Source organism: Carcharhinus amblyrhynchos, chromosome 31 (assembly GCF_965287045.1).
Source record: "Carcharhinus amblyrhynchos chromosome 31, sCarAmb.v2.hapA, whole genome shotgun sequence".
In the NCBI taxonomy this organism is placed as follows: domain Eukaryota; kingdom Metazoa; phylum Chordata; class Chondrichthyes; order Carcharhiniformes; family Carcharhinidae; genus Carcharhinus; species Carcharhinus amblyrhynchos.
This window is the reverse complement of record NC_137354.1, coordinates 18,492,312-18,517,297: the sequence shown is the minus strand read 5'-3', so window position 1 is coordinate 18,517,297 and position 24,986 is coordinate 18,492,312. Positions and strand designations below refer to the sequence as shown.

The 24,986-nt window shown below is 42.1% G+C and overlaps 1 protein-coding gene across 1 annotated transcript in view; it reads right to left on the bottom strand.

The window, feature by feature from the left end:
• The window catches only part of antxr1d (ANTXR cell adhesion molecule 1d), a 96,180-nt gene that overhangs the window by 69,121 nt on the left and 2,073 nt on the right, over positions 1-24,986 (bottom strand). The window contains exons 2-9 of the mRNA XM_080215556.1: positions 7,447-7,518; positions 7,284-7,355; positions 6,955-7,036; positions 6,787-6,820; positions 3,428-3,507; positions 3,268-3,336; positions 2,118-2,198; positions 1,870-1,930 (exon numbers count right to left, since the gene is read on the bottom strand). Coding sequence (XP_080071682.1) covers positions 1,870-1,930; positions 2,118-2,198; positions 3,268-3,336; positions 3,428-3,507; positions 6,787-6,820; positions 6,955-7,036; positions 7,284-7,355; positions 7,447-7,518 — 551 coding nt within the window. The remainder of the gene's footprint in view (positions 1-1,869; positions 1,931-2,117; positions 2,199-3,267; positions 3,337-3,427; positions 3,508-6,786; positions 6,821-6,954; positions 7,037-7,283; positions 7,356-7,446; positions 7,519-24,986) is intronic.

The window sequence follows — 24,986 nt, the reverse complement described above, 5'->3', positions numbered from 1 at the left end:
TGAAAAGCAATCGCTCACATTTTTTTCACATAGTTTTTGCTATTTACCTTAGAGCGATAAAGGGAACTTGGTTTCGACTAAATTAGCCAGAGAATATGAAGTACAATTTGTCTTTGGCAATAACGGAAAGTGGGTGACAGTGAAATGTCAGCCTATTTTACATCATCCTGATTCACCAGCACCCCCTTTATATTATTGCCTCAGTGATTGTAGACTGTACAGCAGTCTTCAGAAGGAATGGGATTGGTGGGCTAAATGTGCTTTATGCATCTTATGCTTGGCAATATTCTTAAAACTGGTGTGGCATTTTCACCCTTCTAGATTTCCTGTTATATCTATTGTGGCAGGTAAGTGCACCAGTTTCAGTATGAAACTTCCAACACAAAATGTGGTACAGTGAAAAATAATTTTATTTCAATTCCTATGTAATTTAGTTTAATTTTTATTTCAATTTCTATTCAAGAACAGCTTTTTCTCTGCTGTCATCAGACTATTGAATGGTCCTACTATATATTAAGTTGGATCTTTTTCTTCACCTTACCCGTAACTGTTTGCATTCTATTTGTTTCCTTTTCCCCTATGTATTTTATGAACAGTATGTTTTGTCTATATAGCGTGCAAGGAACAATACTTTTCACTGTATCCCAGTACATGTGACAATAATAAATCAAATCAAGTCACTGCATTAAGAATTGATATTTCCATTGCTGTCTTACTGCATGCTGCAATGTAAAGTTTGTCTTGATAAATTAGTGGAACACTTCCAGATTTCAGAACAAGAATAGTTATTGCATGCACTCCGCTTAGAGAGGAATCTTGGATTTTAGCCTGATCAGCTGGCTCCATAGTTTTTGCCTTGTTTTCCAACATTGCAAACTCATCTTCTAAATGGAGCCCCAAATTTCTAAATTATTGCGAGGTACTTAATCATGTTTTTATTCAAGTTATGACTGAGACATAAAGTGATCTTAAAGCTTTTTGAAAAGTTGTACATTCAGGAAGTACCAAGCAAAGTTAATATTTAATGTTAGTGGTTAGTTAGACATTTGTGTCCCTTTTTAAAGGAGATGAAAATGTAAGCGTGAATGCTAACCAGGTAGATAGGCATTAATAGATGGTGATTTTTTAAATTCAACTATTTAGTTGTGCCTTGACACAAAAGGTTGTGGATTTGCAATACGAACATCTCTAACATTCCTTACAATCCACAACTTTGTGTTGATGGATCTACTAATACACAATCTATGAACACCCTTTCGACATGAGCTAATTTATGTGCTTTGTGTTAAGTTTACAGCTGAACGCTTTTAAGAGAACTCTGGTTATAAAGCAATCAGAAGTTGATTAAGTGTGAACTTCATAAATTGTAGATGTGTGTGTATCACTTTGATTCTTGTGAGCTTTTCAATTCAGAGCTCAATTAGCAAATGTAATTGAATGAAAGATGCAAAGATTGCTTCCCCACAAGATGTTTTAAGTTTAAAAGTTTATTTATTAGGGTCACAAGTAGGCTTACATTAACACTGCAATGAAATTACTGTGAATATCCCCTAGTTGCCACACTCCTACACCTGTTCGGGTACGCAGAGGGAGAATTTAGCATGGCCAATCCACCTAACCAGCACGGCTTTCGGACTTGTGGAGGAAACCCATGCAGACACAGGGAGAATGTGCAGACTCTGCACAGACAGTGACCCAAGCCGGGAATTGCACCCGGGTTCCCGGTGCTGTGAGGCAGCAATGTTAACCACTATGCCACCATGCTGCCCATCTTGACCACTGCATTAAAATTTTCTTCTTTAATTCTCTATCACCCTTGATCTTTATCGTTTAATGATGCTTTGGCTTACATTGGAAATTGAGACCTACCTCCTGCACAGACACTTGACGGCTCAGCTGCTAGAATTTCAATGCAAGATTTCTTAAGAATCTGTTAAGACAAAGACGACAAAGAATGCTTTGGTTCCCAAAGAATTCAGCCACAAACATGTTTACAAAATGGTCATTCATGCTTTAAAATCACTTCAGTTAGTGAATGGAGAACAATATACTGCTTAAGCGCTGCATATGAGTACCACTGGTCTAAAAGTCACTGTGCTATGCCGATTTGGACTTACCGAATCAATGACACTTCCTAATGCTTGAAACCCACCCTGTACTGGGAAAACATGGTCGATGCTATCAGCTATCTTTGCCAACTAGAGAAAGAGAAGATTATGGTTAAAAGAAAACAGAATGAGAAGTACTGACAATTCAATTTCAATTTGGTGAAGTTTTCATGAGACAGTCCCCTAATTTCTTTTGCAATTTAGAACCACGTAGCTTTGCATGCTACTCCATAATTTCCTAGGACTTCTGCACTGCTGCATCAAGACGTCTGCTGAGATTCTCAAAAACTCATTAGCATAACTCCATTCCACTCAAAACAATTGCGAGCATGGATTTCCTCAAATTACGTTAGCTTTCTTGTAGCACCCAGTTACACCAAGAAATCTTGGTGCAGGCGGTCTAAAGGTCACCAGCTAACAAAGTCATATACAGCTGTCACACGATTCTCAGCCTGGGATAACTATTTAAACGTTGCAGTTTCATCTCTGCAGATTGGAATTGATTTATTGGGGCAATTTATTTTGCTTGGCTCTTACTGACATCTTCATGAGTGGCATAGTGACACAGTGGTTAACACTACTGCCTCAGAACACCAAGAACCCACGTTCGATTCCAGGTTTGGGTCACTGCCTGTGTGGAGTCTGCACGTTCTCCCCGTGTCCACGTGGGTTTCCTCTGGGTGCTCTGGTTTCTTCCCACAGTCCGAAAGGCGTGCTGGTTAGACATTGGCCATGTTAAATCCTCCTCTGTGTACCCGAACTGGCGACTGGGGGTTTTCACAATAACTTCATTGCAGTGTTAACGTAAGCCTACTTGTGACTTATCAAACTTAAATTCAGTATCCTTGACCAGAGTTCCGTGAATGTTGGAAACCAATTTGCTTTTGGATCTTTGGATGCATTTGGAATGACAAGTCAGCCTGTCTATCCCACAGGACATTCCCACAATTATGATTATTATGGGATGTGCATGATCAGGAACATGGATCTTGAGGCACGTTGGCAGGAAACAGTGGCAATGTTAATCTACCCCATCCAATTCCTCCCAGCCCCACAATGTTTCTGGGGCCTGCCATTGGTCATGCCAGTTCCAAGGTTTGAAAAAGTATCTTGGAAACTTCATATTAATTAAACCAATTTTTAAGAGTGCAAAGCATACCTGAGTTTCATTGAAATCTTTCACACCGACACAATAAATTGTAGCTCCAAAAGTCCTAGCCCTTTCAGCCTATGTAAAAGAAAACATGTTTGCCAAGTTTAGTTACTTCAAAAAATAAAAGAGAGACTTATTTTAGTCAGTGCTGCTTATGAGTACTTACTTCCATTTGTGCAAGATCATATAAGTTATTAATTAATTCCCCGTCCGTCAATGCAATGATGACACTAGCAGCTCGCATCCCTGTAATTACAACATCAGCATTAATATTTCCCAGTATATGGCATTGTTAATGCCAGAATGTGCATGGGCTAACTTACCATCCTGCACTCTGACAGCATTTAATGCCTCAAATGCCTCAGCCCCAAACTAAGTTATGGAAGAGTGGCGCACTTATCTCTTATAAATCTTCTGTATGTGATTCCATTGACTAATAATGAGACCCAAGGGGAGGGAAGGAAATCTTGTCATTAGGATAATCTTGATGCGGTAATGTACTAAGTGAACTAATTACTGAACCAATGTATTAATTTCCTTGAAAAATTAATGATAATAGACAGAAATGGCAAACTTGAGCTTCCAAAAGACACACTGGTTAGGTGCATTGGCCATGCTAAATTCTCCCTCAGTGTACCCATACAGGTGGTGGAGAGTGGTGACTAGGAATTTTCATAGTAACTTCACTGCAATATTAATGTATGCCTACCTGTGATACTAATAAATAAACTTTAATAAAAAACTTCATTAATTACAAGGAATTAGCTTGAATGAATTTTAACTGAGTTGTGATTTTATGCACATCTAAAATTATAGAAGGACTCAATGCTCAATCTTCAATCTGCCTTGTTCCAAAATTAAGGTTTGCTCACCGTTGTTCACTCCTACATCTAAAGTGACCCAAGTACAAGATGATTTTCTGACCTCATTACCAAAGAGGAGCTACCCAAAAATCTATGGCCTGCGTATAAGGCATGGGTCAACATTACAAAGGCACCACAGGTCCTATCCCTCCACTTCTCTGTTTCATATTCTCCTTGTTCAGAAACATAGAAGCAGATAAATTAGAAGCAGAAGTAGGTCATTCAGCCCTTCGAGCTTGCTCTGTCTTTCATTTAATCGTGGTTGACCATCAAATTCAATATCCTGATTCCCCCCTTCCCCCCATAATTCTTGATCCCTTTAGCCCCAAAAGCTAATTTCTTCTTGAAATCAGGCAACGTTTTGGCCTCAACTATTTTCTGTGATAGTGAATTCCACAAATTCACCACTTTCTGGGTGAAGAAATTTCTTTTCACCTCAGTTCTTGCCCTCTTTCATATTGCCCTCCTTGACCATACCCCCTTCCCCCTCACCCTTAATCAGCCATGATCAAAATGAATGGCGGAGCAAGCTCAAAGGGCCGAATGGCCTACTTCTGTTTCTGGTTTCTATGTTTCTGAGCAAGGAGAATATCAGACAGAGAAATGGAGGAATAGGACCATATGTAATGTTGACCCATGTCTTATATGTGGGCCATAGATTTTTGGGTAGCTCTTCTTTGGTAATGAGGGCAGAAAATCGTCTTGTACATGGGTCACTTTATAAGTAGGACTGTCTTCTATGTAGGCCACAACACACACCAGCCCCTAATGTACAAAGATACCTAAAATGTTCTCTAGCTTTGCATCATCACTTCTCTTACTTCTGATACATTTTGTCGGGAGAAAAGTTTCTAGTTTATATTCTGTAAATTAACTAAAATAATTTCTGCTGTTGGTGTTCTGCTTGCCGTTGCATTAATGTGCAGTGGCAGCACCGTGTATAAAAGTCACCGCACATTAAAATCAAATTTCCCGCTCTCTGGGGAGCTGCAATGACTTATGGGTGATATTCCGAAAAGCACAAAATTGATTTTAATACATACTGACTGTTTCATGCGCTGCCACAACGGCGCACTAACATAATCGTGTAGCGGGAGACTGGGAATTAAATTATTTTAATTAGTCTTTGGAATGTAAATCAGAATGTTTTCTCAAACATTGTAACTTGCGAGGGTGATAACATGAAGTTAGATAATATTTTAAACAAGACCAGTGCATTAGAAGGAGGGGAGCAACAGACTGGGATTGAGAGAGAAAATGGGGGAAGAGATTGCTGGAGAGTTAGAATTCACAGCTTCACTTGCTACACTATGGCTGAAACCCATGTCTATGTTTGACAGTGGGTGCAGGGTGGGAATATTACACTTGACAACTGTCATTTCCAATGCTGTGGTTAAAGATTGCGTTGCAAGTTGACAAATACAGCACTGCTGCTGGAGACAAATGCAGAGTCCCAAACACAGGGGAGATATAAATTATTGTCTATAAAGTCAGCATGTACAGATCTGTACCAGAACCAAATAGTGGCACTTCTTAGTCACAAGTCAAACCTTTTGGTATTTTGACAGGCAACTAAGGATGAGCAATAAATGCTGGCAAGCCAGCAATGCCCATGTCTCATGAATGAATATTGAAGGAAGTAAGCCCCTGCTTTGAACATTAAATAAGGTCATAAATTGCATAAGCCATACCTGTGAATACAGACCAATCACTTTTCACTACTTTACTGAGTTCCTAATTTAAGCTGCATTGTGCATGGAAGTGGCAAACAAAGCCCACTATTTCTCTGCAATGAGGAGAAAGGAAACAGAGCATGAGCTATCACTGAGCTATCGCTATGCCTTCTGGCAACTGCAGAGTACAGGCCTAGCTCTGGGAACAGGCCATTTGTTTGCTTTACTGTCGTATCTGATGGTTTACTGAGGCCGGAGAAAGGGAAGCTAGAAAGAAAATTTAATATCGGGTACGTAGACCCTAAAAAGAAAACAAATTACTTTTCTGAGGAGTAAGTATGCAATGAAACCCTGGTAGAGGATCTGTACCAAATAACTTTTGAAAATGGGTTAATTAACTTGAGTTTGAATTACCCTCGGGGCGACTGTAGTTGGTTGTTGTGTGAACCAGTTGGAATTATTTTAAGTAAGGCTGGCGGTGTTAAAATCATACTAAAGATTGGTGGAGTTTCCTATATCTAACATGTCATAGCAACATAATAAAAGCAAAAAATTGACATTGACAACAGGAACAACTTACATTGATGTAGCGCCTGCTAAGCTGCATCACAGAGGAGGAAGGAAATAAAATAGGCTCAGAGGATAGAACAAAATTCTAGAATGGGTGATCAAAAGCTTCGTTAAAGAGGTACACAGCAAGAATGCGTTAGAGTAGGAGAGTGAATGGAGAGGTGCAGAGGTTTAGGGAAGAAATTGAACCTCGGGCCTGGGTTACCAAAGGCCCAACCATGTTGCCAACAATGAGCTGAGAGGAGGGAGGATGCACCGGAGGCTTGAGTCAGAGAACTGGGAAGTTTGGGAGGTAGGGATGTGGCGGGAAAGTAGCTGGAGCCATGGAAAGTTATAGAGCTACTTAGAATGCCACATTGGGGTTTAAACACAAGAGTTTGGATCAAATATGGCCACCAAGAAACAAGGCTGATGCCTACCTGAATAGTTTTCATGATAAATCTGTTCAGTTGCCTGTAGCAAGTTTAAATGAAACACAGTTACTAGATAAAATTAACGTGAAACTTAAGCAATATGGCTTACTGACTGAATCTATGTGATTTAAAAAAAATCATTCCAAACAACAAAATTTGTGCTGAATGTTATACCTTTCTGAAGCCCTCGTGCATGAATGTATCCCCTCCAGGCACTTCAGTCCGAAGGGTTTGAAGACCTTTTCGAATGGTTTCCCTTTGAATAAAATACAATTACTTTAGTTTAAACAATAATAGGAAATCACTGGGGATGTTTAACTTTTACCCCTGCATTTTTGTTATTCAGATGAACCGTCGAAACAGTGAGTAATTGTGGGCGAGTTATTTTTCAATTTCACAAGGCCAGCAGTGAAGATCTTTCAGTCAAAGAAAATGGCCTGTTGTAACAAAAACATTCACAATCTGTACCTTTCTACATTTGAGTGCTCCATAACAAGACTCACCGATTTGCAGTTAAGCTCATTAAGGTTGTACTTCTTGTAGAGAACACGATAAAAGACATTCGTAACTGAGGGCTGAAAAAAAAGTCAATTATTAGTGGAGGGTGCTTTGAATAAATTAACTATTAGGCTTGACAGCAATTATGTTAAATACATGTGATGATACCTTAAAAATTTCTCAGCCAGCTGTTCAACAAAAGAATATATTTCAATCCAATGGTTTCTAACGCTTCCAGATCTGAAAGAAATGTACAGTCAATATAATTATGCATTAGCCTGCACTACACAATTACTGACAATGTGCTGTGCTGCCAGGTCTGTCATCTTTTGAATGAGACATTAAACCTTCTGTCTTCTCAGACGGATGTAAAAGATTCATGGCACTCTTTGAAGAATAGTGCAGGTTTTCTGCAATTTCTTGAGCCAGCATCATATAAGGAACAGGAGAAGGAGCACTTGAGCCTGCTCTGTCATTCAATAAGACCCTGGCTGGTCTTCAACCTCAGCTCTGCTTTCCCACCCGATTCCCATATCCCTTGACGCCCCCCCCCCGCGAGTCCATAAATCCATTGACCCTGGCCTCGAATATACTCAACGACTGTGCATCCATCCACAGCACTCAGGGGTACAGAATTCCAAAGATTTGTAATTCTCTGAGTGAAGAAAATTCTCCACATAAAGTCTTAAATGATCAACCTCTTATCTGGAGCTGATGGCTTCTATTCTAGACTCCCCATCTGGGGAGAAGAAACCTCCCAACATCTATCCTGTCAAGCCCCCTCAGAACACACATCTCATTATCTCATCATTATCTTGGTGCTGGCTACGGGACTTTACATAGCAGACATTGGCTGCCATGTTAAATCTAGTGTATAGTAAAATCTATACACTTTACTAGTATAGTAAAGTGGCTATACTTCACAACTATCTAATGGATTGTAAAGAACTCTGAGAAGTCTTGAGTTCATGAAAGGTCATCTTTAAACACCAGGGGTGTGATCTTACTGGCAGTTCATTCTACACGCCTGCTGCGGCGAGGTTGGACAATTTAGCAGTCAAATCTCCATTCACTGCAGCAGGATGGGAAAATCCCACTGGCGTGAACAGTGGTAAGATTCTGGCTCAGACATTTTGTTTTGTAATGCCCTGTAGTGGGAAAACACTACATCACATTTGAAGAAAAATAAAATTGAAGTCCAGAAAATAGGCTGACTGGTGCATTATAGGACAACAAGTATAACAACATTATGCAACAAGTATAAGTAATCTGTTGCAATTACGTTTGCATAGACTTGTTCAAATATTATCCTAATGTAAACACTATCTGTGCGTGGCTATTTTGAAGTTCATCATTAAATATATATATAAATATTTATGAAATGGAATTATATACTGTATGCTAGCAATTCTTTGTAATCGACATGCAAACCGGCTTTTAATAAACTTGTTGTAATTACATCATAGTCATGCATCATATGGCACGAACATCATCTTAGATTGACACTGAACGCACTTTAGGGCAAAGATTGAAAGTGGCTCTTAACAGAAAAGTATTAAAACACAAAATAAGAAAAAAACTTATGAACTGTTTTACTTGGAGAAAAGAAGGCTGTTAGAAGGGTGACACGGTGGCACAATGGTTAGCACTGCTGCCTCACTGCACCGGGGACCCAGGTTCGAATCTGACCTTGGGTGACTGTCTGTGTGGAGTTTGCATGTTCTCCTTATGTCTGCATGGCTTTCCTCCCGATGCACTGATTTTCTCCCATAGTCCAAAGACATGCAGGTTAGGTGGACTGGCCATGCTAAATTGCCCCTTGGTGTGTAGATTAAATGGATTAACTATGATGAATGTGCTGGATTATGCGGGTGGGTCTGGATAGGATGCTCTTTGGAGACTCGATAGGCTAGGTGGCCTTCTTCTGCACTGTCAGGATCCTCTGATTCATTCCCTGAAAGGTTTGATAAAGGTATTCAAAATCATGAGTGGGATAGATAAGGAGAAGCTGTTCCCACGTGTTAAAGAATCGAGAACGAGAAGCCACAATTTAAAATAACAAAACAACTAATTGGCAAAAGAACCAGAGATAATATGACAAAAAGCTTTTAAATGAGGGAGCAGTTAAAATCTGGTATGCACTGCCTGAACATATAGTGGAGGCAGGTTTGACCAAAGCGATCAGCAAGGAAATAGGCTGTTATCTGAAGAGGGAGAGCTTGCTGGATTATGGGAAGATGGAGGGAGAACGGCACTAAGTGAAATGTTCATTCAGAGAGTCCGTACAGACATGATGGACCAAATGGCCTCTTTCTACACAGTAGCAATTCCGTGATATGCAGTTTATAGAGAGCCAGGAGTCATTACAGCACAGAAATCTCATCAAAAATAATTTGCCTACACTGAATGAAGAATTTATTGCTTTGCAATCACTCCTAAATAAACATAATTTAAATAATGCCAGTTAATCGCCTGTGGCACTGCTCAGAGACTACTAAAAAAATGTTCCTCCGTTCCTGCAAATGTCCTTCATTCCTCTTCCTCAGCTTTTTTCCATGTCAATCTCTTTCTTGCTTTTCAGCCTGTCTTCCATTCAATTTATTTCTCTCTGTCACTCTATTTGCCATTGGCTGAAATTTTCTATCCTCAATTGCGATTTTGGCAGGAATGCCAAATTTTCTATACTCGCTCATGAAGGGTCCCATCATGGACAAGACCAGAGAATCCCACCCATTGACTCTTTCCCTCAATCTTTGTTTATGATAGTTTCCTGCATTGTCAAACTTTTCCATATTCCTTTCAATCTCTATATTAGCTCTTATACATATGGAATTTAAATTCAATTAGTAAATCTGGAATATAAAGCTAGTCTCAGTCCCGGTGACCATGTCTTATGGCAGCTATCATTGATTGCCATACAAACCCATCTGGTTCATTAATGTCTTTAGGAAGGAAATCTGCTGTCCTTATCCTGGTCTGGCCTACATGTGACTCCGGACCTACAGCAATGTGGTTGACTCTTAATTGCCCTCTGCAAAGGCTGAGAATTCTGCCCAAGAGCAATTAGGAGGTGACAGTAAATGCTGGCCTTGCCAATGGTGCCCACATTCCATGAAAGAATAAAGAAAAACAAAGTAAGTTGCTTTGCTGAAATACTAAATGTTCACCATGCTATTTCCCTCATGGACTTGGTTGAAAGCCCTTTTGCCACAATATCAGTGTGCTTTAGCTCGGGTTTGTCCAATGTGGAGCCCCAGAGTTAAATGTGACCCTGGAAGCTCCTCTAAGCAGCTCCTGGAGCCAGTCTATAAAAGGCAAGGCAAGCATGCAAGTTTGAATAGAAGAATATGCATAGGGCTGCTCCTCCAATCACAGGCTGATTCTTTCCCATGTCTGCTGCTGATAGACTCACTAGAAACAAACTGAGATTGGAGGAGCAGCAAAAGTCAGCGGCAGTGAGTTCAGAGCTTAGAGATAGGAAACGTGTGAAGGAATGTGTGCGTGAAAGTTGTGAGAGAGAGTATGAGGCAACATGTGTGAAAGAGTGAGAAAGAGAGAATGTGTGTGTGTTTGAGAGAACGTATGTGTGAGAGTGTGAGAAAGTGTGTGAGTGTGAGAGAGTGTGAGTATGTGTGAGAGAACTTGTGTTTGAGAATGTGTGCGTGAGAGAGTATGAGAGTGTGTGAGAGTGAACATGTGTGTGACAGTGTGAGTGTGAGAGAGAGAATGTGTGTGTGAGAACATGAGATAAGGTGTGTCTGAGAGAATTTTTATGTAAGAACGTATGAGGGTGTGTGAAAAAGTGTGAGAGAGTGTGAGAGTGTGTGAGAGTATGAGAGCATGTATGTGACAGAATGTGTATGTGAGAAAAGATGTGTGTAAGAGGTGTGTGTGAAAGCATGTGAGAGTGTGAAAAAATGTGAGAGTATGAGAGTACGTATGACAGAGTGTGAGACAGAATGTATGAGAGACACAGTGTGTGTGAAAGACTGTATGTGTGTGGGTGTGTGTGTGAGAGCGTGTAGGACAGCATCTGTGGGACAGAGTGTGTGAGGAAGAGTGCTGGGAGAGCACACGGGAGCAGTGTGAGACAGTGTGTGAAAGCGTGCATGAGAGCGTGTGGGAGACAGCACATGAGAGAGAGGTGTGTGATAAAGTGTGAGAGACTGTGTGGGAGAGAGTGCATGAGAGAGTGTGTGAGAATGAGAGAGTGTGTGAGTGCATGACAGACCATGTGTGGGGCAGCGTGTGAGAGAGCGTATGGGAAAGCTTGTAGGAGAGCGTGTGGGAGAGAGAGCGCATGAGACAGTGTGTGAGACAGTGCATGAGAAAGTGTGTGGGAGACAGTGTCTGGGAGCAAGCATGTGGGAGAGTGTGTGGGAGAGAGAGTGTGGGAGAGAGCATGTGGGAGAGAACATGTGGGGGAGAGAGCATGTGGGAGAGAGTGTCTGGGAGCAAGCATGTGGGAGAGAGTGTGTGCGAGAGAGAGTGTGGGAGACAGCATGTGGGAGAGAACATGTGGGGGAGAGCTTGTGGGAGAGAACATGTGGGAGAGAGCTTGTGGGAGAGAGCTTGTGGGAGAGAGAGCGTGTGTGGGAGAGAGAGCGTGTGTGCGAGAGAGAGTGTGGGAGACAGCATGTGGGGGAGAGCTTGTGGGAGAGAACATGTGGGAGAGAGCTTGTGGGAGAGAGCTTGTGGGAGAGAGAGCGTGTGGGTGAAAGAGCGTGTGGGAGAGAGAGCGTGTGGGAGACAGTGTATGGGAGAGAGCGTGTGGGAGAGAGCGTGTGAGAAAGAGCACGTGGGAGAGAGCGTGTGGGAGAGAGAGCGTGTGGGTGAAAGAGCGTGTGGGAGAGAGAGCGTGTGGGAGAGAGTGTATGGGAGAGAGCGTGTGGGAGAGAGAGCGTGTGGGTGAAAGAGTGTGTGGGAGAGAGAGTGTGTGGGAGAGAGTGTATGGGAGAGAGCGTGTGGGAGAGAGCGTGTGAGAAAGAGCACGTGGGAGAGAGCGTGTGGGAGAGGGTATGGGATAGGGTGTGGAAGAGTGTGCATGTGAGAGACAGAGTGTGGGTGTGTGTGTGGAAGAGAGACATGTGACAGAGATGTATTTAAGACAGAGTGTGAGAGAAACTTAATCTTTACAAAATTTGCTCATTGGCCCAGCCAGTGAGAAAAATTTTGAAATGTGCCTTCCCCCCACCACACACACACAAAAAGGTTGAACAAACCTGACTTTATGTTAAATTCTGGGACTTAGATACAAAACTATGCTGACACTTCTTTGACTCCAATGCGGTTTTGAGTGACTCTGGTATTAACAAACATGAAACCAAGGTCCATGATGGAATTTACGGAGTGCAACGGGGAATCCTGCCTCCCAGTTGGAGAACCAGTGAGAAGCTGGTGTCATTTCTCTCTGGAAGCCTGATGCAGTTATGACATAGTAAGTCACCCACCTGACAGTGTCAGGTCTTCACTCGATAAAGGGCCTAGTAAGGCAGAAATCCTATTCAGTCCAGGCAATGCCAGCAATAGGGGTGGCCACTGCTGGTATTGCAGTCAGAGATTGGTGATGGATCCCTCAATAAAGATGAGTTTGGATGAGGTAGGGTCTCGGATGGGAGGTTGTCAGCGAGTAGGTGGTGGTGGGGCGGGGGTTCAGCAAGTTCCTACCCCCTTCTGATGCCAGGTCCCTCACTCAAGCACAATGTGAACCAGGCATCTCACCCGTAGATCAAGGACTAGTGAATAGCTGTAATTCCATAAATGGAGCAGAGTGCAAACTAATGAGCCTGATGAAGGGAGAACCTAAAGAAGGATGTTGGATAGATGTGCATGTGTGAGGTAATGGGTAGGTTTCACGATATTTTTCTTTTACAGAACATTTTAATTTTGTATGGGCTTTCAGGTTGGCATGATTTTTGTCATTGCAAATGGTATATATGGTTACCATGTGAAGGACAGTTTACGTGAAACAAGTCAGGGAATGCGCTGGAGTACCCAAGGGATTCCCATATTCTCTTGATCACACCTCACACAAACACAGCAGAGGCCAAAGTTTTAAACAACAATGGCAGTCGGCAGTGTTAAAAGTAACAACGGGATGCAAAAAGAAATATGCATGATGTACAAAGCAGCCAAACAAATACATATGGCATATAAATTGTGATGGGAGAGAGTGAGAATCTATCACTTCTTGACAGAGGGTAAGAGACATGCCTTGGAACAGGTTTTCATAGAATCATAGAATCCCTACAATGCAAAAGGAGGCCATTCAGCCCACTGAACCTGCACCAACAACAATCACACCCAAGTCTTACCCCGTAACCCCACATATTTACCCTGCTAATCCCTCTGACAATAAGGGGCAATTTAGAATGGCCGATCCACCTAACCCACACAACTGTGGAGTGTGAGAGCACCTGGAGGAAACCCATGAAGACATGGGAAGAATGTGCAAACTCCACACAGACAGTCACCCAAGGCAGAATTGATCCCAGGTCCCTGGTGCTGTGAGGCAACACTGCCGACCACTGTGCCACCCCAACCATTTTATCCAACAAGTAATAAGAGGTCTTCAGAGGACTGCAATGCAATCTCTATGTGTGCCCATCAAGAAATCAGGGAGCAGAGAAAGCATTGTGTTCTAATAAACCTGTAATACTCAACAATAAAAATGCAAATTTATTTTTTTTTTCACCATAACTTAATGGTCTTGTCGATATATTCTATATTGAATAAGTCAGTATATTTTTAACCATTGTAGGCTACACTACAGGAAATCTCCTGGGATACATTAAGGCTCCGGTTTTGTGAAGCCAGTATAGGTTAACAAAATTGGGTATCAGTCCATCAGAAGCAGATAATTCATCACAATTAGTAATAGTTATTCATTTTTAATTATTAGCGGGATGAAGGGACATGGGAAGTGGGCAGGAAGGTGGAGGTGAGGCCAAGACGAGATATTCATGATCATGCTGGATGGCAGAGTAGGGTCGAGGGACCGAATTGCCTACTCCTGCTCCTAATTCTCATGTTCTTACATAGGTTCAGAAGGAAAAAAAAGAAAAAGACAGGGTGCTAAACATTGTGTCAGATTTTTATATTTTGTAAGCTACAGAGTTACACCAGCAATCCTTTTTGTTTATTTATGTTGGTAAGTCAAAAATAACCTCTCATGTTAATATATTTACTTCAACAACTATGAAAAATATTTATGCTCCTTTGGTAGTCAGGGAAAAAACAATTTATTTTCCAGCAACCAATCAAAATAAGCTTAATTCACTGCCATTTGGGAGCTGTTTTGTAAAATCTTTCCAATTCTTTACAGTGGAGAAATGTACTTCAGCCCCTCTACTTTCAAAAACCTTCCACTGCAAGAGTGTAGCCTGACTAAAAATGAGCAATCAAGGATCATCTGCAGGTATATTAAAATGTTTTGGACGTATGCATTTTGTGTCTCACATGGTAGTTGTCACATGTTTTGTTTGCAGGTTTTGCTTCTTATATCTAAGTTGCTGAAATTCCATTTTGAGAAACTAACAAATTTTAACTGAGGAAGTAGAATTCTTTGCGACCGCTTTTGGGTACCAACTCGAATACGCACTGGGAATTTTGCAAAACTGAGACTAAAGGCAGGATTTTTGTAGAATCATAAATCCTTACAGTGCAGAAGGAGGCCATTTGGTCCATTGAGGCTGTATTGAGCACAATCCTCCCCAGGCTGTATTCCCGTAACCCCACGTTTACCCTGCCAATCCCCCTGACACTAAGGGGCAATTTAACATGGCCAATCAACCTAACTTGCACATCTTTGGGCTGTGGGAGGAAACCGGAGCACCCAGAGGAAATCCACTCAGACATTGAGAGAACGTGCAAACTCCACACAGACAGTGACCCAAGGCTGGAATAGAACCAGGTTTCTGGCGCAGTGAAGCAGCAGTACTAATCACTGTGCCATCGTGCTGCCCTGTGTGTTTTGTAGTAGTGGAGTCGGCTTGCCATTGGCCACTGATGGAATCTTTTGGTCCCACTGATGTTCAGTGGCATTTTGCATGGCTGGCTGGTCCCACCACCAGTGTACCAGCCAGGAGCAGCGGGGAGTGAGTTGGGAGGTTGGGGGTCACCTTCAGCAAGGGTTGTAAAATCTAAGACTTGTATTATAATAAAGAATTTTTAAAAATTATAATGATTATAAACAAGGGCAGTAGCACTTTCTATTTCAGTGCCAGAGTGGATATTTGACAGTAAATGAGCCATCACGCACTGTTATGGCTGAAATGGACAATCCTAACGTTCTGTGGCAAGTTTAGTTCATAACCACAATGCAAAAACAGCAATTTAACACAATAAAATGACGATACAGACAACGAGATGCTGTTTTTTGATACTGTGACAACTTTTGGTCTGAAAGCAGTACAGCCAGGAAAATTTGTAATTTCTTTGAAATCTTAGAATCATAGAACCCTACAGTGCTGAAAGAGGCCATTCAGCCCATCAAGTCTGCACTGACCACAATTCCACCCAGGCCCTAACCCCATATCCCTATATATTTTACCCGCTAATCCCTCTAACCTACACATCTCAGGACACTAAGGGGCAATTTTAATGGACAATCAACTGAACCTGCACATCTTTGGATTGTGGGAGGAAACCAGAGCACCCGGAGGAAACCCATGCAGACACAAGAAGAATGTGCAAACTCCACACAGTGACCCAGGAATGGAACCCAGGTCCCTGGAGCTGTGAAGCAGCAGTGCTAACCACTGTGCTACCGTGCTGCCCACATGTCTGTGGGATCTGTAAATGTTCTATAAAAGTTTGAAAAGAGGTTGCATCAATTGTAAAGGACCATAAGAATTGTTGCCCATGTGACATTATGATCCTAGATCTGGATGCAGTATCGACAGGAAAAAAGTTACCATATGCAAGCTAGCAGACATGGTGCAGGCTGACAAAGAAGTCCCTTCTGTAAAGAAAATAGGAGAGCTGGAGGCAGAAGGCAATCAGCACACAAATACAGAAACAAAGATAAAGTAGGCAGGGACAGAAGGTGGAACATTGAGTTATTGTGAAGAGACAAAGCAAATCTCTCTCAGGAAGAGGTCAAATTTTTCTCTTTGGCAGAAATTAAGAAAAGAGCTTCTTGGAGCCCTGTATGAGTTAGTTAAGAAGGTCTAAAACTTGGGAAGCTATTTGTAAAAAGTCTTCAGAGGCAGAAGTCCTTTCACCAAAATCCCTTTATTCACAAACTCTAACAGCAATACACAGAGTGCTAATAGCAGTCCATCTCCAGGGCTGCCAGACGAACTGACACTCTTAGTTAAGTACAAGGCAAAGACTCCCTGATTGGCCCATCAATTGGATCCTTACTCAGGGAGTTCATACTCCAACATGCCAACCTCAAAGGCCTGACTGAAGTCATTACACTATGTGAATAGGCTGGAGACTTTAAATAGCTGGGTGTTATACCAGAAGTGGCCAAACCATGAACATTATCTGTTGGTTGGTTTGCAACAGATCTGTCGTGACCCAATGGAAAGAAACTTTGTAGAAGTGTGCTTTGCTGCTGATAATTATACCCATGAAACTTAGAAGTGAAAGCTGTTGTTAGATAGTATTGCTGACCTACCCTGTGTGAATAAAGAGCTGCATAGTGTGGAACCCTGTAGCCATGATATGGAGACGCTGGCGTTGGACTGGGGTAAGCACAGTAAGAAGCGTCACAACACCAGAATAAAGTTCAACAGGTTTATTTGGCAGCACAAGCTTTGATGTCTGTGTCGATAAGCTAGTGCCGCCAAATAAACCTGTTGGATCTTAACCTGGTGTTGTGAGAACCCTGTAGCCACAGGTCTGCGGGAAGTAATGCAAATGTTTACAGTTACGTAAGACATATCTTTGTTGTATCAATTATTTAAAGTGAAATTTACCTTTCCATTTGAACTATCATTTCCCTGTTGAATATGTTTCATTTATGTTGATCGTGATTCGTATAAAAATAAATGTTACAAAAGGTGAAATCTTGTTGGTATTGGAGTCATTCAATAAATTTGATTAGTTGAACTTAGTTTCCCCACGGGGATTGTATCAAAAGCTAACAGCGGAGTGGGACATCTTGGACAGCAACTTCAAGATTTTCACATTCAAACGCACATTTATTGTCCCCTGAAACTACTGAATGATGTAAATTAAGGTGAGCACTGGTCATCTCACTATCATTTTGGAAAATAAAATTCTAGTCCATCATGAACACAGCATGTCATTTTTAGTAGTGAAAAATCTTGAACATCAAGGTTTATCCAATCAATGAGTCAAACTAAAAACATTTGAAGGTTAACACTCTATTCTTTGGCACATGTGGATCGATAAGCCAACCTTAAATGTTATTGTAACCTCCATCAGTTCCTCCTCTTTATATATACTGTTACTTTACATGTTCATGCAAGGACTCAAGTAAATATTTGGTAAACTTTATTCTCAAACCAGAAAAATAATAACTCCTATATTTGAAACGTTTTAGAATTGGCATAATGCATAGAGTAGCAAATTAAACATGTGTAGGCTTAAGATATTATGTACTAGCATTCCTTTCATGGACTGCACTGAGACAAAATCCTGAAGGCTCAAATACCATTATTACAGCCAGCAGACATATTTTGGTTTTTCATTTAATTGACCATTCAACATATGTAACCACAGACATTCAATATGTGAACCAATCTCCACAGGCTTCCCTTGCTCAGCTGTTGTAATTTCACAGTAATTCACCTTCTCTCACATTTGACCAGTTTGTGACCAGAAGCAAGAATTCACAGAATCTCCTTCATTGAATCCCTACAGTGCCGAAGGGGGCCATTCAGCCCATTGAGTCTGCACTAACTCCCTGAAAGAGCATTTTACCCAGTCCTTTTCCCCCACTCTATCCCCATAGCCCCACAACTTCACCATGGCTAATTCATCTAACCTACACATCTTTGGAGTGTGGGAGGAAACTGGAGCACTCAGAGGAAACCTGTACAGATACAGTGAGAACGTACAAACTCCACACAGGTAGTCATCCAAGGCTGGAATTGAACCTGGGTTTCTGGCACTGTGAGGCAGCATTGCTAACCACTGTGCCACCCCAAAATAATATTTCTGGCTAATTTATTTTGCCCTCCTTATCCCAGGAATACTGAGGCTAAATACAGCTCCTTGATCTTGAAATGCTCAACAACAGAAACTTGGGTTTATGTAGCACTCTTATAGAAAAAAAATCCCAAGGCATTTCACAAAGGTACAGGAAGAAGCTGGACGCTGAGGCAAAGAAGGCAATGTTGCGATATTGATTAAAGAGTTGAGTTTTGGAGTAAGTCTTACAGGGGGATGGAAACTTACACTATGTGGCATATAAGCCGCAGATATGAGAAGATCCATTTCAATTTCTGAGAGGGGATCTAAGGGGAAGTACGGTCCATTGAAGTCTGACTGGAAATATATTTTTGGGCCTCCACTCTGCTTAGTTCTCAATGTTCCCATGCTGTGTGGAGCCACATTTCACTGGCTGAAAGCCACACACTTCCTTCCAAGAGTGAGTCCCATTTGGATTCATTTGTATATCACTTAATAGCTCATTAAAAACAGCACACTTGCTGAAGGGGAGTCAAGAAAATCAGATTTTTAGAGTGTCCGCTTACAAGCAATAGGAAAGGCTATACAAACCCCCCCTCCCAATCCATTCCGCCAACCCGAATCACGTACTCCTCACCTGGCATCCCGCCTCCCCCACCCTTCCACCCTAGCCCATGCAAAAAGGCTGGCTTTGAAAGTTTTACATATTTTCGGAGGTTCCAACAATTTCCCTGATCTGGGATCCATACTTCAGCCTAAAGCCAGCCATGTGGTATCTGGTATGCCTCACTTCACAGAGTATACAGAGGCAGTGGTGTAGTGGCATTGTCTCTGGACTAGTCTTCCAGAGATCCTGAGTAATGCTCTGGGGGCCTGGGTTCAAATCCCACCACAGCAGATGGTGAAATCTGAATGCAATAAAAAACCTGGATTAAAAGCAAGTGAGGACCATGAGACTACTGTCCATTGTTGTAAAAACCCATCTGATTCACTAATGCCCTTCAGGGAAGGAAATGTGTCATCTTTACCTGGTTTGGCCTACAGGTGACTTCAGAGCCGCAGCAATGTGATTGACTCTTAAATGCCCTCTGAAATGACCTAGCAAACCACTCAGTTCAAGGGCAATTAGAGGTGGAAAATAAATGCTGGCTCAGCCAGTGCCACCCACATCCCCTGAATGAATAAAAAAAACCTCCACAAATATTCCTGGTCCCAACTGAGTCAGTGGAGCAGAGATTCCTTGAAGATATATCTTTGAAATGTCAAGTTACAGTCCCACTCCTTTAAGGACAATTTGGATCTGTTGGGAGCCACATGTAACTTGGTCTCCACAGTGTATGGGGAGTCCACACCAGTCTCCTTGCAGAATTATACATAGTAGGAGGCTAGCTGAACACTAGGGAAATTTCAGACCCATCGGCCAGAATTTTCCCATCCCACCCGCCACGGGAATCGTAGCGAGCAAGACACTGACCGTACGAAGGTCCACCGACCATGCGTGGGATTTTATGATTTTGGGATCAGCGAGGCCATAAAATCCCACCCAGTATCTGTAAACAAATATAGGCATGAGTGCTTCAATAATACAGAACTAATTAACCAGCCGATTAATTAATAAGAAAATTGTAATTATAAAATTGTAATTCCAAGGGGAATTATAAAATTGAATGTCAAATTTTATGCACATTTAACAGTTAGATAACTAATTTATTGGATTTTAAACTTTAAACATTTCCTATTTCCCGGCCAGCTAGATAGGATATTGCTACACAGGAAGAGCAAAGGATGTAAGCTCAGTGAATCCTTTCTTTGTGCTGTCTGGCTTATATTCAGCTTCCAAGAAACACAAGCTAAAAACGGCCAATGTCTCATACCCTGATGATAAACCCAACTTGCTTTCTCACAGGAAACATAATCTCTGCCATTTACACACACAGAAACATTTAACAAGTTGAGGTTGATTCTGTCATACGAACCTCAACCATCTGACACATATGATAATAGAAAGGAAAAATGCTGGAAGTATACAGCAAGTTGGTCAAGCTCAGATAGAAAAAGACAGGTTAACGTTTCAGCAAAGAGGTATTAACCTGGTGAACCGCAGTGCATTTTCAGGAGTTTGGCTTCATTTCAGATTTCCAGGGTTGCCTTTTTTTTAAAATCACATACTTCCTCAACTTTCCTCTTCAAAATCGAAGAATGAGAAGTTTATTTCTGGATTTTTAACAATTCACTTTAACATGGCGGTGACAAGACAGGCTATTCTGGTGTGTCAATGTCTTGTTTTGGATCCTGAGTCGCTCACAGTGCAGATGTCTTTCTTACTCAGAACCAGGATACATATTTGGGCAGTAGTAGTGCGATACTCTCAGTGTCAAATGCATATCTCTTACTTTGAGTACTGGAGGCTCTCTCTCTTTTACATATCTTTACTTCCTTTTTAATCTAGGCCGATACTTAGAGTCATAGATGTTTACAGCATGGAAACGGGCCCAATTTGCCCATGCTGCCCTTTTTTTTAAACCGCTAAGCTAGTCCCAATTGCCCACATTTGGCCCATATCCCTCTATACCCATGTAACTGTCAAAAAGACAAAATTGTACTTGTCTCTACTACTACCTCTGGCAGCTTGTTCCAGACACTCACCATCCTCTGTGTGAAAAAATTATCCCTCTGGACACTTTTGTACCTATCCCCTTTCATCTTAAACCTATACCTTCTAGTTTTAGATTCCCCCACCTTTGGGAAAAGATATTGACATTCTAGCTGATCTGTGCCCCTCATTATTTTACAGACCTCTATAAGATCACCTCTCAGCCTTCTACGCTCCAGAGAAAAAAGTCCCAGTCTATCAAGCCTCTCTTTATAACTCAAACCATCAAGTCCCGGTAGCATCCTAGTAAATCTCTTCTGCACTCTTTTTAGTTAATAATTTCCTTTCTATATTAGGGTGACCAGAACTATACACAGTTCTCCAGGGAAATACTAAAGGATTGCTTAGCATCTGACGTATAGAACAGACTTTAAGCTGAGGCCCAGACTGATGATTCAAGAGAATGTTAAAGTCCCTTGGCACTGGTGTATCCATCAACAACTTTCCTCCCTCCACAAACATCACTCGACAGTTTAGCAGATAACTAATTTTATTTGATAAATAAAAGTGCTGGAAAAACTCAGCAGGTCTGATGGCATCTGTAGAGAGAGAAACAGTATTCATAGTTCGAGTCCAATATGACTCTTCTGCGGGAACATTCTGAGGAAGTCATGTGAGACTCAAAATACTCACTCCGTTTTTCTCTCCTTGTGTGCTGCCAGACCTATTGAGTTTTTTCAGCACTTTCTGTTTTATTTCAGATCTCCAGCATCTGCATTATTTTGCTTTTGTTAACCCATTTTATTTCATTTTCTGCGTTTTCTACCTAAGAACAGCAACTGAAATACAAACAGAATAGTGTTGAAGTACTTGTGAAATATTTTGGTGGGATGGAAATACTATGTTAATTGTAGTCCACTTCTTTTCAGTAGCTCTCTTCAACGTAGAATCCTTACAGTGCAGAGGGGGGCCATTTGGCCCATTGAGTCTGCACCATCTCTCTGATAGAGTATCTTACGCAGGTCCTTCTTCTGCCCTATCCCCATAACCTCACACATTTACCATGGTGTGATGACTTCAGCCAAGCTAATGAGGTTGACTTGCTAGAGTACGAACTGCCTGCTGAGTCCGAACTAATGGTTAAATCAGGCAGCCTCATGCTCCCTATTTAAAGCAGGAGTGTCAGACTCCCAGCCTGCATTGAGCAGGGAGCAACTGAAGAGCTGGCTGTGTACAGATGTATGGTGTAAATAAAGTAACTTGGTGGCGGGACTTTCGCTTTTGAGGAATTATTACACATGGTTAATCCATCTAACCTACACGACAATGCCAGTTATTTCCCAATCAGGATTGCTCTACCCCATCGCCAGTATCTCGCTCACTCAGTGACAATGCATGTCTCACTTAGACGATACTCATTCAGCACTGTGATCTTCCGCTCATAAGATCAAACAAATTAGGAGCAGGAGTAGGCCATTCGGCCCCTCGAACCTGGTCTGCCATTCAACAGAATCATGGCCGATCTAATTGTAGTCTCAACCCCATTTTCCTGCCTATCCCTCCCGCTTAACAAAAAACATCTAGCGCTGCCTTAAAAATATTCAAAGATTCTGCTCCCACTGCCTTTTAAGGAGGACTGTTCCAATCCTCTGAGGCAAAATTCTCCTCAACTGTTCATATTATATATTAATGATTTGGAAGAGGGGACTGGAAGTATTATCCCCAGATTTGCAGATGATACCAAGTTGGGTGGGAGGATGAGCTGTGAGGTGGATGCAGAGATGCTTCAGCATGATCTGGACAGGCTGAGTGTGTGGGCACCTGCATGGCAGATGCAACATAATGTGGATAAATGTCAGGTTGTCCACTTTGGTAGCAATTAAAGGGAGACAGATTGAATGTGTGTAAATTGAGAGAGATGGATAATCAGCGAAAACTTGGTACCCTCATGTACCAGTCGCTGAAAGTAAGTGCGCAGGTACAGCAGGCAGTAAAGAAGACAAATATATGTTAGCCTTCATAGCAAGATTATTTGAGTATAGAGATAGGATGTTTTGCTGCAATTGATTGGTGAGGCCACACCTGGACTATTGTGTGCAGTTTTGGTGTCCTTAACTGAGGAAGGATGTCCTTGCTACAGAGGGAGTACAGCGAAGGTTTACCAGTCTGATTCCTGGGATGGCAGGTCTGTCATATGAGGGCAGATTAATTCAGTTAGGATTATATTCAGTGGAGTTCAGAAGACTCAAAGGGGCTGTCATAGGAATTTATAAAATTCTAACAGGGATAGACAGGGTAGATTCAGAAAGAATGTTCTCAACGGCGGGCGAGTCCAGAACTAGGGGTCATAGTTTGAGGATAAAAAGTAAACCTTTTAGGACTGAGGTGAGGAGAAATTTCTTCACCCAGAGAGTGGTGAATTAGTGGAATTCGCTACCACAGAATGTAGTTGAGGCCAAAATATTGTCTGATTTCAAGAAGAAATTAGAAATAGCTCTAGGGGCTAAAGGGGAACAAGATATTGAATTCAGTGATCAGTCATGATCAAAATGAATGGCGGAGCAGGTTCAAAGGGCTGAATGGCCTACTCCTGCTTCTAGTTTCTATGTTTTTGTGTCCATCTTAAATGGGTGACTCTGTAGTTTTAAACAGCGACCCACTAGTTCCAGGTTTTCCCACAGGAGGAAACATCATAGAATCTCTACAGTGCTGAAGGAGGCCATTTGGCCCATTGAGCCGACACTGACAACAATCTCAGCTGAACTCTTTCCCCTTGACTTCATGTATTAACCTTGCTAGTTCCCCTGACACTAAGGGGTAATTCAGCTTGGCCAATCAATCTAACCTCATCCTCTCCACATCCACCCTATCAAGACCCCTCAGGATCTAAAAGGTTTCAATCTAGAGGCTTCTCACTCTTCCAGACGATAAGATTTAGGAGCAGAATTAGGCCAAGTTTGCTCTGCCATTCAATCACGACTGATATGTTTTTTCTGCCTTTCCCCTGTAACCTTTGATCCCCTTACCAATCAAGAACCTATCTATCTCTGTCTTAAATAAATCAATGAATTGGCCTCCACATCCTGCACTCCAACTTCTAAGCTCCAACAGATCCAAGACTAGCCTGTACCACCTTTCTTCACAAGACAATCCTCCCATTCCAGGTATTAGTCTCGTAAACCTTCTCCGAACCGCACTCAGAGCAGGATTTTCCAGCCACCCGCAGCCCAAACCTGGGAAGTCCCACCTGAGGCCAATGGATCTTTGCATGTTCCCCCTCCACTCTCACTCCCCTGCCTGCTACGATTCCCATGATGGGCAGGACTGCTTGCTTATTCAATGCCTCTCTCTCAGTTAGTAATAGGATTTTTGCTCAAATATTGCCAGTGTGAGATTCCTATCTTCTCAGTGCCAATGTGTCTGTCATTCAGTGCCTCTGTCAGTGCTTCTCTCATTGTAATGAGCACCAGGCACTCTTGACCAGTTAGAAGAGTTCACACACATTGCCTTGCCCTGGCCACTCTGTTACTAACAAATCTATTACCCATGGGTTGGTATATTGCAGTCCATGACATTATCTGTCACCAACTGGGTGCATCTAGCCCAGTGCCTCACTGGCTACATGTATCCCACCCACTGCCAATCTCTCTCATCTACTGGCTGAGTGCCTCTAGCCCAGTGCCTTTATCTCTTACCCACTGGGTGCATCCAGTGCTAGTATCTTTCACCCACTGACCTTTAACTCACCCACTACCACTATCTCACACCCACTGGCTTCACAAATCCAGCCCAGTGCCATTATTGCTCACCCACTGGCTGGATGTATCCAGTCTAGTGCCAGCCACCCACTGGGTGTATCTAATTGAGTGCCAGTCACAACCACTGGCTGTGTGTCTCCAATCCATTCTATCCACAGTTCAGTGCCAGTGTCTCCCACATACTGAGTGAACCTAGCCCACTGCCACTGTATTTCACCCATTGGGTGAATCCAGCTCAGTGTCAGTGTCTC